Source organism: Poecilia formosa, unplaced genomic scaffold (assembly GCF_000485575.1).
Source record: "Poecilia formosa unplaced genomic scaffold, Poecilia_formosa-5.1.2 Scaffold212, whole genome shotgun sequence".
NCBI lineage: Eukaryota > Metazoa > Chordata > Actinopteri > Cyprinodontiformes > Poeciliidae > Poecilia > Poecilia formosa.
The window spans coordinates 124,088-141,127 of NW_006800151.1; the positions used below are offsets into that span (position 1 = coordinate 124,088).

General features: G+C 38.3%; 1 protein-coding gene and 1 long non-coding RNA gene across 2 annotated transcripts; one reads left to right on the forward strand and one right to left on the reverse strand.

The window, feature by feature from the left end:
- The first annotated feature begins 651 nt into the window (after positions 1–651).
- Positions 652–15,265, forward strand: LOC103148766 (mucin-5AC). The gene is made up of 14 exons (XM_007567688.2): positions 652–854; positions 8,558–9,673; positions 9,842–10,042; positions 11,411–11,509; positions 11,613–11,722; positions 11,806–11,864; positions 11,954–12,084; positions 12,164–12,298; positions 13,305–13,347; positions 13,459–13,496; positions 13,577–13,664; positions 14,042–14,234; positions 14,597–14,629; positions 14,921–15,265. Exons 1-14 carry the CDS (start codon positions 803–805, stop codon positions 15,059–15,061), a joined length of 2,439 nt encoding a protein of 812 aa, XP_007567750.1. The 5' UTR covers positions 652–802; the 3' UTR covers positions 15,062–15,265.
- Positions 10,341–11,404, reverse strand: LOC107838100 (uncharacterized). Its single transcript, XR_001664163.1, has 2 exons — positions 10,937–11,404; positions 10,341–10,422 (listed from the first exon to the last, which is right to left on the reverse strand). It is a non-coding gene; the product is annotated as an uncharacterized LOC107838100 (long non-coding RNA).
- Positions 15,266–17,040: the final 1,775 nt, after the last annotated feature.

Here is a 17,040-nt window from a genome sequence, read left to right on the forward strand (position 1 = left end):
TCTGTGCTTTCTTAGACAATAAGGCCAAAAAGACAGCAACATATTTACATTGCATTCCCTTCAATGATTGAATTCCAAGAACTCAAATTAATTTTAAAGCCTAGTTGTCCTTCAGTTACACTTCCCAGTGAAGCTGTACTGGGGCAACTAATAGAAACCAGCTGCAGAGAGACCTAAAACAATGAAAACAGAAAAATCGGGTTGATCCTTCACCTCGAGGAAAAGATGAAGAGATTTAAGAAAGATGCATTTTTGTTTGTGATCCAAACAGCGACATTTTTAGACATTTGACGTATGCTGTCTGGGGTAAAGTGGTGAAACAATGCGCAGTTTTTCAAACTTGCCACCTTATTTTTCAGGAAAAACAAGAGATCAGAAAAAAAATCTATTAAAAGCTTCAGGTTTACAACCCTGCCTATTCATTCTGGGGCTGAGTCCCTGTTATCACCCCGTTTCTTTCTATGTAAACACCGAGCTAAAAATAGAGTTTATTATTAAAGCGTCTTCATTTGTCGAGTTGTCAGGTCTGTCCCGTTTCTATGGGCGGAGCCTCACAGCTTCAGCGCAGTAATACGGAGTGACAGGAGAGTCAGCCAATCAGAGGACGCGCTGAAGCTTTTAACAACTCCCCGGTGAGCCACCTGTAGCAGCCCGGAGGAGACGCCGCCTGGGCCGCACCGTTATATTCCCCTCACCGGCACACGGAGCGCCTCAAAGCCGCAGCTTCCTCTCACTAAGCAGCTCCAAACAAACAAACAAACAAACAAACAAACAAAAAAAAAATCCCCTACAGAGCTGCAACATGCCTCCACGCTGCCTGCTCGTCGTTTTTCTCTTCGGGATTGTCTCCAAAGGTGAGTAAAGTTTTTACACGGAATTTAAAAAAAATACGCGTTAGGATCAGACTAATGTTTCAAATGAAGTTAGAGTTGTTTTAGATATTAGTTTTAACATTTTGGAACCTTTTTAGTTGTTGGAAATAGTTTAAATGTTATATTTATTCTTAAAAACTGGAATCTTTATCCTTTTTTTTCCAGCTACATCTAGAACACATATTATAAATCGTTACTTTACTTTTCGTATAGGTAGGCTACAAAATACTAATAGATTCAATTTAATCCATTTTGAAAAGAAGAAAACATTTTACCTCCCGTCATAAAGCAATTTTTATTGACACTATTTGATAAGCTACTAGCATATGTTATCTATTACAGTCAGGTAAACTTGCAGACTGATTAATAATTATTTAAAAATATATATTTAAAATATATATATTATATATATATATATTATATATATATTTATATATATATAAATATAAATATATATATTTATAAATATAAATATATATATTTAAAATATATATTTAAAACGAAGTTTAAATAAAATCTAGATTAAAATTGCCTAACATTTAATACTAACACATTGAAAGTCACAATAAAATGGCATTTATGCGTATTTTTCTTGTATAGAATGTAGTTGTGTGCAAAGGCTTCCTTCTATTTGAGCAATTTTTATTTAGATTTCACATTTGCAAACTTTCAAACAGTCTTGTAACTAGTTTAAATTCAAATAATGACATTTTCATTAAAATCAGGAAATACAAGTTACATGAAACTCAGGAGAATGTGAAATTCTATTCTTCTGAACAATATATGTACGTTTTAATTTGAGCAACAACAAAAAAAAAGTCAGATTTTTCTGTGTGTTTTTGGTGTACTAGTTTCACATTCCTAGGGAGTAATTCCTAAAAATAGTCTCGGACCTGACTCAGTGCTCCTCCAGCGTGACTCAAAGCTCTCCAAGGGTGGACAGATGCCAAAGAGGAGGCATCAGTCAAACAACAGCCGGCTCTCCTGAAGCTCGGCTTCCCTCAGAGTTCACTCCCTGGCCTCTTGACAGCCTGACGGAGCTGCTTGGGGAGGTTTCAAGTCCTCTTCATTGTGCAGCCTGTGACTAAGATACCAAATGTTTTGCTCACGTTAGATAGTCTTTTATTCTGAAGCTTGTTTGTGTGCCTCACAGACCTGGTCATATGCTGACAGTCGTCAGGCTCTGTCTCCTTTGGTTGCTTGTGAATAAAGTGTTAAACAGCAGAGGCAGGGGGCAGAAGGAGCAGTAAAGAGGTCCAGATGAGGACACCTCCTGAGGGTTCTCCTCCTCTTCTGAGTCTGGCGCCACACTTTGTGGAGCCCCTCCCCCCCCGACAATAAATATTACGTATGGAGGAGCAGAGACCTTTAAGTGATGCGCTGCATCATGACTCCACATGTGTCATGTTTGGGCCATCACTCATCATGAGCTCATAAGTGGAGCACTGGGAGCTAAAATGCAGCTGCAAGATTTCAAAAAGTCCGGCTTATCCTCTTAATTTAATTGTGAAAATAGGCCATGTTTACTCACATTTGGTTGTTTATTTGGTTATTTATGGGAAAATTGTCAGATACTTCCTTCTTTTTGTTTTTCTGTGCTTCCGATATTAATTCCACTGTCCCATTAAGCTTCCCTGTATCTGTTTATCTTCCTCATTTCACCCCCACCTGCTGGCTCGTGTTGCCTTGCGGCCCACTTTTCACACACACTTGTTGCCGTCTCTGCTCTGGCTTCTTCCCCTTGGTCGCTGCGTGTCTGCAGCATCCTGTTGGATTAGGTCTGATTCGGGGCAGTAAATCTTGTCCTGTAATTGGAAAGCATGTGCTGGCGGAGCTTTAATTGGATATGATATGTGCAGAGGCCCTGTAGGCGAGCTCTTGCTCCAGGGAGCCATCTGTTACCTCTGAGTTGCAGCAAAAGAGCTCTGTTTGCCCACAGGCACAGAAGTCATTGCTTTCCAGCACCTCCAGCTCAGGAAGCTGCTTAAATCAAAGACTGACCAATTGGCAAAGAAAAAAACAAAAATGATACAATCAGCTTTAGCTACTATATCTGTTGCTTCTCCTCTAAACATCTGTCTACTTCATACCGAGCTTCATGTGTGTGTCAGACATCAAGCCGACTTTTACGCAGCAGGAAACGAAGCAGTCCAAGTCAGGAAGAAGTTTATGACAGAGTCCAGATGAGCAGTGAAGAGCTGCTTTATTTTATCGTTTTATAGTTTTGATGGTCTACCCAGATGTGATGTCACATCCCGTCTGAAAGAGTTGTTGAGGAAAATAAAAATTATGAAGTATTGTTTATATATTTTTTATGATAATTACAATTAATGATAAAACCCCAAAGCTTCAGGGTTGTTAGTTTTAATATTTTTTCCACTGTCTGTTCACTGAGAGTATACATATCAATACATGATTAAATGCTGTGTGCAGTTTGGTGAGACAAATCACACCTTCATGTGACTGGTGTCCTAAAGAAATGTCTCCATTTCTATAGCTACGATTTCTGTGTCATGCAGTCACAGCCATACAAGCAGTAATAATAGTTCTTATGGTCACTTTTATCATTATCACATTAGTACCGCAAAACATTGTGAGAAAAATGTAAGTCCATGTCACCCACCCCTATTTTGAACTTCATATTTTTATCAAGCCTCGATTTGAGAAATAGTGCTCTATCCTTCTGACTACCAGTAGTTCATTTTTGTCCTCTGTAGAGGACATTTCTAAACTTGAACATCTCCCACCCCCTGCATTCTACTGAATTAATTCCTTTTGGTATCTGGAGAGGACATTTAGGGCTTTTCAATGATACCACATGTGAAGGGGTGGGACTTTTGTACCTTCCTTTTTCTAATTCATAGAAATGGCATTTATCTGTAATAACACATTTTATGGGAAGAGACAAAGTAAGTGCATAAAACCTTTTATTACCTTACAAAGACTGTGGGATTTTAAAAAAAATGGTGATTGGACAATATTTTTTTTCTTGGTAGTCAGGAGGCTATTGGTTGCAACTCCCTCCTTTTATTGAGAGATATTCAAATTAATTATGTGAAATTGAAGTTTAAAAGAATTAAATAGAACCGCGGTCTTCTGCTCAGCCTTCCTGTTCCAGTAAATGTTTTGCTCTCTCTTGCAGCGTGAATAGACAGCAGACATGTTGAAGCCTCTTTTTTTTAAAGTTTACTTTTGAGTACCATCACTTCTGTTCTCCCAGTTTAATTTTAAAACCCTTCAGACATACTGAAAAAATTAAAGTCTGATCTTCTCCCTACTAACAGCCTGGACACTGAGAAGTATTATTAGTTGTTTGTTTTCACTGAGTTGCTCATCTATCTGGTCAAATGCAGCTTTCATGGTTTATTACTTTAAACAATCAGATTTGTTTTTGATTATCAAGAAACTATAAGTTGTGATCAGCCAATAGATAATACTTAAGATTTAAAGAGACAGACATCTTGTGTTTATTGGTCTCATATCTCTTTAAGACATAAGAGAAAACTATAAACAGAGAAAATGATCAACATAAACTACTGAACACTTTTGCAGGCACAGAAAATGCAATCTTGAAATTTGAAGTTTCTTCCCAACTACTTTGTTTTTCTTTGCAAAGAGGAAAAATGACAACATGACCGTAATTAAAACTCTTTAGCTCAGTTTCTTAAGCTCTTGTTTCTTAACTGGAAGATTAGTGGTTTAATCCACGCTGTCAGATTCTCTAATAATCTTATTTTTGGAATAATAGTCTTATGTTTAAATATGCATCCGAATGGAGTTGTGAATGAGATTAGGGTTTTTTTTGGTCTTCTTCGTACATGCCAAGGGAGAAAGGATTTCTTAATTTCCCATATTGTTTATCTTTAAGCACAGTGAAATAAAAAAGGTTATGACTTAACTGCCCATAAAACTGATTATCAATTTGATTATTTTATGTTGTGCCAAAGTATAATGGGTGTAATTTCTGGTTAAATTCCTGCGGACTTCGATTGATTTCAAATCGCTCTAAATTCAGTGCTAAATAACCTCAAGACAGTTGAAAAATGAGTTTGTGTGTTTGAGATTTCGCTTTCCAGCAGTGATCATGTGTTCATTACACCTGAACTCCCAGAAAAGCGTGTTGGCTATATTTCAGCTCCTCCGTCGGAGGCATCCTGTTTGTCCTCTGATCAGGACACTCAGCAGGATGGGAGGAAGAAGAGCCCCCTTTCTGTCCTCCTGCTGAACCCACGTCCATTGAGTCTCTTTGATGTGGAAACCCCTTTGGAAGATTCCACTTTTAAATACCAGGAGATCATAAGTCAGTTTGTAAGAATTGACGACATGTATATGCACTAATTAGGTCTTAAACAAAACAGTCTTTATTGGAATCCTGCCTCTGGAGCTCAGATTTCCCCTGATTATTGAGTTGCAAACATGTCATTTCATCTCCTGCTCAGTGTGCAGAGTTTAATCTGTTGCTTCCTTCATGCAGCGCAGCTGAATGAGCTGGCAAACTGTGTCAGAACCATACTTTTCCTCCTTCCTGAACAATGTGCTGGAAATATTGGATGGCAGCACCGAGAAAGGGTGTCTCCTGGCTTTTCTTTCTGCGTATCATAAAACTTTGGCTTCTGTTATCAATCAGGATTTATTTTATGGGAGTGGCAGTTCTGATGGGAAGTTCAGGGTGTGTGTATAAGGAACTGGATCTGATGGTCAGGTCATGAGCAGGTACTCCACAGGAGTGCCATTGTGCCACAGGGATAAAAATCCCCTGACCTGCAGTCCAGAGCTGGAACATGAGCAGCGCAGCCAAAGCTGGAACGTGTCTCCATTTCTGTTACCGTAACAAATCCGAAAGGAGAGAAAACTGAAATCTTCTCTGTGACATTCCTATCCCACTCCTTATTCTGCTAGACCTAGAAAAGGAGAATAGAGGCTGGTTTTAATGACAGTTTTTGAGACATTTTGAATAGAAATAGAGCAAAGCCAGACTTTCAGAGGGACCACGTCCTCCTTAGTGGGGTTTTTGCAGGACGACCTTAGACCCACTTGTCACCCAGCCTGACCCAGTCATTTCTTTTGTGTCTGCAAGAGATTATCCGCCTGTAGCTTAAATCCTTAAAGCCAGGACTCACAGTTAGACATGCAGCGCAGAGTGTGCTTTTAATTACGCCGCTGTTTCAGCATTATCACATTGGCTTCATCTTTCAGGTTTCAGATGCTTAACTTCATATCATTACATGCAGTTAAATCACAAATTATTCACACCCCTGGCAGATTTAGATTGATGTATTGGCAGAAATGTATGCCCTGCTCAATAATCAATGGAAAAATACTTATTGGCATTGCAGTATTGAAACTTTTCTTATAATTGCTGAGCAGCTTTTTGTGTGTTTCCTCTGATATTTTGATGATTTATCTTTGGTGATGAGGTTTGAAGGCCTCCTTTCCACCATTCTAATTTTTAATTCCCTTCATTGATTCTCGATAAGATTCAGGTCTTAACAACTGGACCGCTCCAAAATGTTATTTATTATCCATTAAACATGGATAAACATGGTGCAAAAGTAAATATGAAAATTAAACCTAAATCTTTCAGATTTATGAATAATTTGGGGTTTAACTGTACATTTAAACACTGATGCACCTGGAGTTAGTAGAATGAGCTGCGGAAAATTATTTGACCTGCATTGAGGAAGTAAAAGAGAAACACTGGTGACACAGTTAGTATGTTTCATCTTAATGTGGAAGCTTGTTTATGCTGTACTCTGAGCTCCTGATTTATGGCTGACATTTTCCTGTCTGTGGCAATAAGGAAGCAGATTGAAAATGACAGTGAGAAGAGAACCGCATTGTTGTTGATTTTTGTGGTTCACCGTTGCACATAAACTCTTATCGCTCTGCTCTGTTTTTGTCTGTCACTTCCCCTTGCTTCCATACAGTCATTGTAGTTTTTTTTTATGATGTTTGCTGTAGCTTTCTGCCACGGTCACCTGAGTCATTTATGATCTGCACTGTTGGTTTGCATAATTTCATATTTCAGTTCTCAAAAGCTAATTTTAATAACAGTGAATACCTTGCAGAGACATGTTTTTTATGCTTATTTGTTCTGAAAAGGAAACTTTCTTTACAGTATAATACAGACGTAAAAGATTTTTATGAAAAATTAGCTTTTTTTGTTGTCATTTATTAGTAATTTGTTGGTTTTTAAATGGTCAAAGTTATGAAAGTACAGGAGTTTTAGTATCCAAGAAATAATCTTTGCCCTAAGCTCTCTTCAAATTGTTGCTTCAGCTAAGGGATATAAAAGTGCAAATATTAGCAAAACCCTCAAAGGACATCTGTGTTTTATTTTAGAGTAATTCTATTCATTATAATTGATGGCAGGTGTGAATTCCCAAAGACAAAATGCTGAAATTAATCAAAAAGTTATTAGATTCAGGGGTGTGCACACTTAGGGAACTGCTTGTTTGTTTTTTTTATTTTCACCATTGAACAGAATTATTTGTCTTTTACTTGAATAATACAGGATATGTGTTAAAAATGTGGATACAGCTTTTAAATGAATGATCATGGCTTTTTTTTTTTAATCACAGAACCTGACATTTTGACAAAAATGTTTACACTTTGAGGTGATTGTATGCCTCCTAATAAAGAGAACCATGTGGGATAAAAATGAAGTACTGCAGTAAAGTGTGAATAAAACTGTGAATTAAGATTTAGGAATTTAGAAAATTGCTAAAATGTGATTATCTTAGCCATTTATCAGAAAAAAAACCTTCCAGTCAAATATAACATAATCTAAGGTATGCTTGCAGTAAAGCACACAATGACATTCTTAACAGCTCCTTGGGAATTTAAGAAAGACTACAATGGTCTAATCAAAGCACCGTCAGCTAGATCTGATCTAAGAGGTTTTCCATTAATCTCTATCTCTTGTTATCCACCATCACTACTCCCACGTATTTACCTCCTAATCCCAAATAGTCTCAGATTGATATCAACCCCAAACTATACTATTCCTTTTGCTTTATGTTCATCATAAACTTCCTTTCGTATAATTAATTTTCCACCCATTTGTACTTCCTCATCTTTTATCTTGCTTGCTGAATGAATTCTCAGAATACATTTACATTTATTTCCAGTGATGCAGTTGCGTGTCATGCCCATATTCATGTGCTGTCACTGGGTGTGGTTTTTCATCTGTAAATAAGTAATGGTTACGTCATGATACTCAAACAAATCCTTGGAATTGTTTAATAAAATTAGATGAAGCTCTGGATTAGTCTTGATATTTTCACGGCTTCCTAGGAGAAAATGAAGCTGTCCACCTGGCTGTCCGTTCTTCTCACTGGTTTCTGAAATGCTATCATTCAGTGCATGCAGATGAGGACAGGATATAAGCAAGCAACGCTATTGGCAAAGACCCCCTGCTGCTGGAGAGCAGCTCATACAGCCCTGGTACTGATTCTGTTCCACCATAAATACAAAACAAAGAGAAAGAGCAGGTCAAATGGGAGCAGGGGTCAGAAGAAAGTTGAGCTGATATCTATAGATGTTAGCATTTTCTTTTTATTTATTTATTAATACTATTTATGTTTTTTGGACAACTTGTGTCATTCTCTAACTGTGTCTCATGTCCCCAGAGCAGAGAAGGTATAATAATAATGCTTCTTTTTATGCTTCTGTTTTTATTGCAGTGCAAATGACAACGGAGCCTCCTACTGCTGCTGATAGTTACAACACAACCACAAATTTCCTTATCAGAGTAGCAGGCAATGCAACTACTGAACACAACACAAGAGAAACAACTGGAACTTCATCGGTTTTTCAGGCGATAACCGTGGCAGATACAGTCACAGGGAACAGTACTGAGATGATCACCACAGGAAACCTGCCAGGACCCTCAACGGCTCCAATCACTGGTGGAACCACACCAACAGCAGGAGCAGAGACAAATAGTTCACCTTCTAGTCAGACTACAAATGGAACTGCTTCATCTCCACCAACCTACATGACAACCACTGGCACAACGATGGCACCCACAACAAACAGCAACATGACTTCACAACCTGACACTACAGTAGCTCAGACTACAGCAATGGTCAACAACATGACTACAGCAACTCAGACTACAGAAATGGACAACAACATGACTACACTAGCTCAAATTACGGTGTCAAACAACGGCACAACTACAGATGATCTGACCACAGTGACAAACGACAATGTAACTACAATGGTTGCAATTACACCGACAAGCACTGACATGACTACAAATGTGTCAATTGCCCCAACAGTCAACTACACAACTGCAAGTATGACAAATACACCACTTGACAATGATACAGCAATGACAACTACAAACAACCACACCACCGAAAATGTGCCAACTACAACTAATGAAGACACTACAGGCACATTTGTCACAGTCACAAACAATGCCACAGCCACTACAAGTGACAATGCGACTGTAAGTCCACAAATCACATCTACCACTCAGAGCCCAACTATGGCTACCTCAGGCAATCACACAGCCACTACATCAGTTACAGTGATGGGAAACACCACAGCTTTAATCACCAGCTCCCCACATTCCAGCAACATGACAACAACTATAAACTCAGCTACCTCAGAGCAAGCTAGTACAACACTGGCCAGCTCTGCTGAAACTTCTGGGACTCCTGCATCAACCGTCATACCCTTTACTTCGACTGACACCAAAAACACAACAGACTCTTCACCTCCTACCAGCACCTTCCCAGGCAGTAGCAACACTCCTTCAACCTTCAACCCTTCACCAGCAACCTCAATAGGTAATACTAACCTCTTGATAAGCAGCAGTGTTTACTGGAATTTTGTACTGCATTTCATGGCATTTCTTCAATAGTAACCATTCATACAGGTTACCCAATCGGTGTAGTTATTAGCTGTGCCACCTGTTGAAATGTTGGACTGACTGGGTTTAATTTTTGACGATTCAGAGTCCAATGTTACGATGGGAGAAACTACTACTACCACTCCTTTACCGACAAATTCACCCAGCATCACCACTGAGACCCTGAACACCGACATCCCTACCTCCACCGGTGGAACCACTGAGATTTTCACCACTTTTCGGACAACAGGGGGAATCACCAGCAGCTCCCCCACAGAGGGTCCAACCACTCCCAGTCCTGTAATCGGTTTGTGCTATTTCCTTTAATGTCTGTCTATAGAAATGCCAAAGTTTCAGCACAAAAATCCAGCTCCAGCTAAGAGACTTAGTTCTATTAGTAGTCCTATTTGGAGTTAGAGCTTTTTGTTATGTAGTTGATTGCCATTTTTGAGAGTAATTGCCAAACACATGCTGTATTTGATCTTGAATTGAAATCAGTTCTGACTTAAACAGGATCGGTCAAATGTCTGAAAACCAGTGGAATATGACAACAGTTGTGGTTATATCTGTTATCAGCAATTCAAACTAAAAACTTTTTTTTTTTGCATTTACACATTCAAACATACCAGGAAAGTTCACAGTAATATATTTACCACTGGTTTCCAGGAATTCACGTGTAACCGGGTTCTGCTTCACTCTACTGTACCAGGCCGGCCCAAATAACCCCTTTACTCTGCCTTGTGTAGTTTTTTTAATTTTTTTATTTTTTATGAAGACCAGGAGTTTCTGGGTGAGCTGCAGTTTATTTCCTGAATGAGAACATATCGGGTTTGAATCAGTGCAACGGCTCAGCTTCAATCAGCACACTACAACAGAGCGAGCGTTATGTTAGCTTTAAAACTTAGGGCATGAAGTGTTTTATGATAAAATTAAAAGTACAAAAATTGGTGCCAGGCACATATCTAGTAAATATTAATTACACTCCATTTATCCAAGTTAATAAAAATGATGTTTTATCTGTTGCTAACATTTTTCTACTCCTTGTGCTGAAGAATGCAACTCACCTCTCGTGCAGCTTTCACAGACTGGCACAGAGTACAGGAGCCAGCACACACAGAGAGGCCACACAGAGAGGGGGCGCTATTTCCCCATTGCACTGATACATAAAGCAAGAGGGATTCTACAACCTAATCACTGTTACACTGCAACTTTCAGTGTGTTTTACATGAACAGCAACCATATTGACCTTAAAGTCCAAGAGCTTGCTTGCAGAACTCCAACTTTTCTTTAGGATTTCAGACCATTTAATTTCTGTGTCTGAAATATCATCTTCTGAAGACAAAATGCATGTCAAAATGCATAAACTATCACCTTATGAAGTGATGAAAAGCTTCTTCATGATTTAATTTGTGTTTAATTTGTGTTTTTTTTTGTTACCCTAAAAAATATCAAGGTTTTCTTAACCTTTGAGGAACACATGGGTCATGGAGTTTCCATCAAACAGTAATTTAGTGATCTAAATCAGAACAAAAAATGTATTCCTCTTTCTCTAAACACGGCTACTAGAGATAGCTCCAATGATGAATGGCACCACAGTGGCAAATGTTTTATCTTTTTTCAGACTGAAAGCAAAAGAAATGTTTAAAATATACTGTTTTCTAATTTCTGTCCTCAGTGTGTCCATCTGTCCCGTGTCCTGTTGAAAGCGTCTGCCTCAATGGCACTTGCCAGTGTCTCTCTGGCAACTACCTACTCAATGGACGTTGTGTTCCTGGTAAGACCGCTAAATTATAAACCTTATAAATGATGCTGTTTGTCCTTTGATATTTATACAAATTATAAACAAGTTTAATCTGACAGTCCTTTCTTTTTGGCAGCACAAGTATTCCCAGGCAGGCTTCACTTCCAGTCGTTAACATTTGAAGCTCAAATGAGAGACAGGTCCTCCAGGATCTTTCAGGAGACAGCAGCAAACATCTCAGCAGCGGTGAGTTGTGAGATCTCAAAGCAGCGAAGTAGCTCTTATAGACGCTTCATTCTTGCTCATTAATTGTATTTTCTTCGCTGTAGCTCAGAGACGTTCTGAAAGATCAGCCTGGATATAGACGATCAGAGGTTGTTCAGCTTGAGTGAGTATTCTTTCTTTCTGTTGAACAAAGACTTTGTGTAGCATGTAGCGTCTCAACTCTGTTGGTGATTGTTTTCCCTATTTCTCCAGACCTGGTAGTGTGATAGCGAGCGTAAATAATATATTTGAAGACAGCCCTGCCACTCAAGCCTCTGTTGATATGCTCATTGAAGAGGCTGTAAAAAACCCTGAAGGATTTCTGAACAATGCCGCATACACAGGCAAGAACTGGCTCCATGCTTTACATCTTCTCTTGAAATTATTTTCTCATGAGTTTCTTTTGTATTTCCTCGGCTTCAGGAACCAATCTGTGCGAGGTGGAGCCACTACCTTGTGATGTCTCTAGTACAAAGTGCACAAATGCAAACGGCCAAGCTTCTTGCTCCTGTAAAGACGGTTACATCTCCATGATCTACTCCAACACCAGCTGCAAAGGTACATTTAGCATCTAAAGTGTCATATGTGTTTTTATGGTCCTTACATTGTTTATATATTTTATAGCAAATTCTTGTTAACACAGGGTCTTCATGTCTCACACACTTTATCACATTTACACATTACAGAAACAAACATTCATATATTTTATTTGGATTTTATCAGATTAGATTGAACACACAATCTGACAGATAGAATAAAGAGCATCTCCAAACATCAAATTTTATGTTTTTTCACAGATTCTCAATTAGTTTTGTGTCTGGACTTTGACTGGACCATTCTAACCTGTGAATTTGCTTAGAAATAAACATTTAAATTACACCTGTGCCCATTTATTTACTCCATCATTATATTTCAGCCTCTAGCAAGTTATTTTTTAGTACTGACTTTAAATTGTGCACTACTTTGTGGTATCCTGCATAAAATCCAAATAAAATACATTTATGTTTGTGGCTGTAATGCTACAAAATGTGATTGTTTTAACAGATGCTGTATGTGTTATTAAAATGTCCTGTAAATATTGTAAAAGTGGACAAAGTTGAATGTTCATGTCTAGAGAACAACAACAAAACCTTCTTACCCTCATTAAATTACTTCTGTGTGGGAATGAGGGAAAGAAACAACAGGGAGTAAAACTCACAGGCAAGGTCAAGAGCTGTAGCCTTTTCTCCATGCAGACCCTTGACCCAATCTTCATTTATCTCTCTAATCTATTTCTTTTTAACTGGGATGTTACCCTGGAAACATAAGGAGGAATCACCGCTTTGCCTCTGAGCATGCAGGGATGTGACCAATGAGATCGACTGTAGGGAAATCCGTAACTGAATAAGATTCAAATGAATTCTGCTAAGAGAAAATACATAATGTACTGTTGTGTGTTTGCTTGTAGAAGCTCTTATGTTCTCTCCGGAGTGCAGTCGAGTGTGGCAAACCTGAAGCTTTAGCTTGTTCTGCTCTCCAGTTGTCTGCATAGTGCAACTGAGTTGTTGTGTTTCTTTTTTTGCAGCTTGTCCAAGTGGGCAGCAGGCAGTACAGGATAAGTGTATGACGTGAGTATGCACTTTTCACACAAGGGGCTTTGTATTGAGGTTAAAGTACTAGCGCCCCCCGGTGGGCATATTGTTGAATGCATTGCCGTAAATATGCCTGTTTTCTTTCAGATGTCCATTTGGGTATGCTGGCTTCAACTGCAATGACTGTAAGTGGCTTCATTCAGTATGAATCTTGAGTTTTAGCCTGTTGTGCAAAGTTCATTAAAGACTTTACCTGTGTTTGCAGCGTCCCTGCTTGCAGTGGTGATCATCTCCTGCGTGTTAGGAGGAGTTCTCCTCATCCTTGTTCTGGCTTTGCTGGGTTACTGCTGCTGGTAAGAACATACATCACATAGCCTGGACAGGATAACTGTCACGTATATGCATAAGTTTTAAAATGATTTATTATTACACATTTATTTATTAGTAGTTTTTCACAAAAAACTTGCATTTTAATAGTTGCATGTACATTATTGAGCACCACCTCCAGCGCAAATGATGGTAAACATTTTTACCCAGCAAGGAAGGGAGAAAGTGCTAGATACACAAAAAGGTTTAAAAGACCTTCAGAAAATCTACTGAGTGCTTTAAAGTAGCAAAATAATGTCTAACTCTCAACAAAGAATCATTATCTGAACTTACATTGAATTAACAGAATAAAAATAGCACCAGACAAACATTTTATATTCCCTGCTTTCTCTGTGTTTATCAGGAAGAGGTGCTCGAGGCCCAATCCTGACCGCAACGTCAGTCCATACTCTGATGAGTTAAACAAGTCATGGTCTATTGGCATCACCCCAATCCCGCGCGCCACCACGCACTGGGAACCAGCTGGTTCCATAGAGATGACAGAAGGGGGCAGCACCAACACGCTGGTGGACAAAAAGCTAGAGAGCAATGGCTTTGTAAGTTCATCCCATCTTTGGTTTATACCTTCCTGCTTTTTAAATAAGACCAGCTGCTCAGTTATCACTGTAGTCACCTACTAACCTTCACCAAAAACACAAACTTGGTTATTTGCACTTTGAAAACACCTGAGTAACTTGCTTAGTTGTATCACAATAGAACTTTCTGTGGGTTTTAGATACACTCTAACGGTTTCTGATTGCCCTTTATCACTCTGAAGCATTAACAACACACATTATATTTTTAATCCTATTCACAGCAGTGCGTTTAATCTAGTCATCCAGTATGTGAACACAGTGATCCTAGCATTAGCACCCACCCCTGCTCCCTGCTTTGCCTGACTTACAGTATGTTGCTTTAGGGATCACAGCTGATGCAGAAAAGATGGAAAAAGGTAAGGTATGGCTTTGCTTTCAGATTCCAACTTCCCTTGATGCCCCCTGCTGATAATTTAGACAGCATGCATGCATAATCATGGTGGTGTTTCAGGGTGATGGGGGAACTTTGCCAATTTTTTATTTTGTTGGTTTTGTTCTCGAGGTCGATTGTAGCTAATTTAGTTCCATGAATAGCAATAAATAAGTAGGGTTATGAGTGTTTGTGTGTTAGGCTTGTTTGGGTCTAAACACGTTAAGTTGCTGTTACTTAAAAATAATAACACTCTGTGCTTCCCCTGACATTTCAGTCAGGATCGTACGATCTGAATCCAGAGGACATGAAGACCTTCAAAGGTAAAAACACGTCCCGTTACTCATACCTGGTCGAAGGGCATGAGAACCCCTACTTCCTTCCTGGCGATGAGAAGAGAAACTCCACAAAGCAATGATGATCAAACTCTCTGGGACAACTGGAAAACTTTCTGGGCAGGAAGAGGGCTTTTTATAAACACTCTTCCATCCTGAACCTGCTTGGATAGATGAAGAACTGTACTGAAAAAACTGCAACCAAAGGGATTCAAGTTGAGATGTTTTTATTATGCTATTTTTTTTTATTTTTTTTTTGTAAATGTGTGAATCATGTCTGCTTTTAAGAAGTCCGGCTAGTAATTGTCAACTTTACTCATTAATATCAACGCAGTTCTCTTTTTATCACCCTGTTTTTTTTTAATAATCATGCCTCCTTTGCTGATTGCACTAAAGTTTACCTCTACTTTGATCATTTTGAAGGTGAATTGAATGCTGGTTTTATAAAGTTACTGTAGCTAATCTTCAGAATGGGATGATCACTTTATAGAGAAACAAATCTTGTACGACTAAAAGGGCTGGATCCCTGGTTTGAATTGTTTTTAAAAATGTTGTAGCAGTCTAATTCTGAGAGTATTGCAGAATGTGCCTGGTTTAGTCGTCCGTTCTACAAATAGGAAACATTATGCAACACTGGTGATAAAGCCTGCCTCCTGGATGTGCCAATTACCACTTGTATACTTTTTTCGGGGGAGAATCTATATTAATATATTTATCTTTATGTGGCATACACTGTTTTGTAAGTTAAATTTCGTTTTGTAAATATTGTAAAATTTATCTGAGAGTGTGTGAGTGAGTGTGTGTGTGTATGCGGGGGCTGACTGGTGAAATAAAATAATTTAAACACATGGAATGCGTTTGTCGTCATTGCTGCATTTGGCAAATAAATCACGCCAACATAAGGAGGTTTTTACCTATTTAGTAGACTTTACTCGTTTTTAGCCCATTGTTTTGTTATTATTTCATTTCCGATTGTTTCAGGTATTTGTAAAGGAATTATTTAATGTTATTAAATAAGAAATTATTGGTTTTTCCTATATTTTCTGACGATAGTTTCAGTTTGACTTCCTGTTTTATTTTGAAATGCTCAGTTTTGGTTAATCTAACTTCCTGTTTTTCGTCGACAGCCTCAGTAATCACTCTCACCTGAGTCGCAGTCGTCTCTGGCTCAGTACACGTTGCCGAACTTATTTTAAAAAGAAACATATTTTCTGTGTAGCTGGTCCAGCGCTTTTACTGGAACTTCTTTTCTTATTATTTAGCTGGCTGCATCCCGATATTTGATCTTAAAGGTATGTACATTTTCCAAGTAATTATAGTCCTTCTGTGCTAAAATTTTTGTGCTTAGCAAATTAAAAACTCCAGAACATCTACTTATATCTAATATTTCGTTTGATACCATGGAGAATATTCAGCACATTGGTTCCAGGATGAGTTTTCCAGTATTATGAATTAAAAAACAATATTTTTACTTCTGGATTTTGTCTCGTTAGAACCTCAAACTTCCAAATTTGGATTTATGTGATAGACCAGCACAAAGTAGCAGATATCTGTGCAGATGTGAAGAAAATATTTTTACAAATTCTACCCTGAAAAAGGTTCTTATGTTTTTGTTCAGTCAATACTCGACCTTGAAATCATTTTTTTTTTCCAAGCTTGGTTTTCTTTTATGATCTGCTGTCATTCCTAACCATCATCCCAGCTGAATAAAAGCATTCCCACAGCATGATGCAGACCCTTCTATGTTTCACCATATGCTTGATGTGCAGTTTTAGTTTTTGCCATGTCGACTCAGACTTTTCCTGGCTTTCATCCAACAATAACTTTTTATCTTAATCTTATCTTCTATAAAGACGACATTTGTAGAGTGCATAATTTTCTTCCATTGAACAACTATGAAACAGTTTGTGTTGGCGTGTCATATAAAGTCCATTAAAATATATGAAATTAGTGGTTGTAAAATGACAAAACATGAAAGTGAAAGGGTTGAAGTGCGTTTTCAAGTTTTCTGTATTTAAAGCTGCGTGCGAGGCCTTGAACTGCAATTAGCATGAAATCTCGT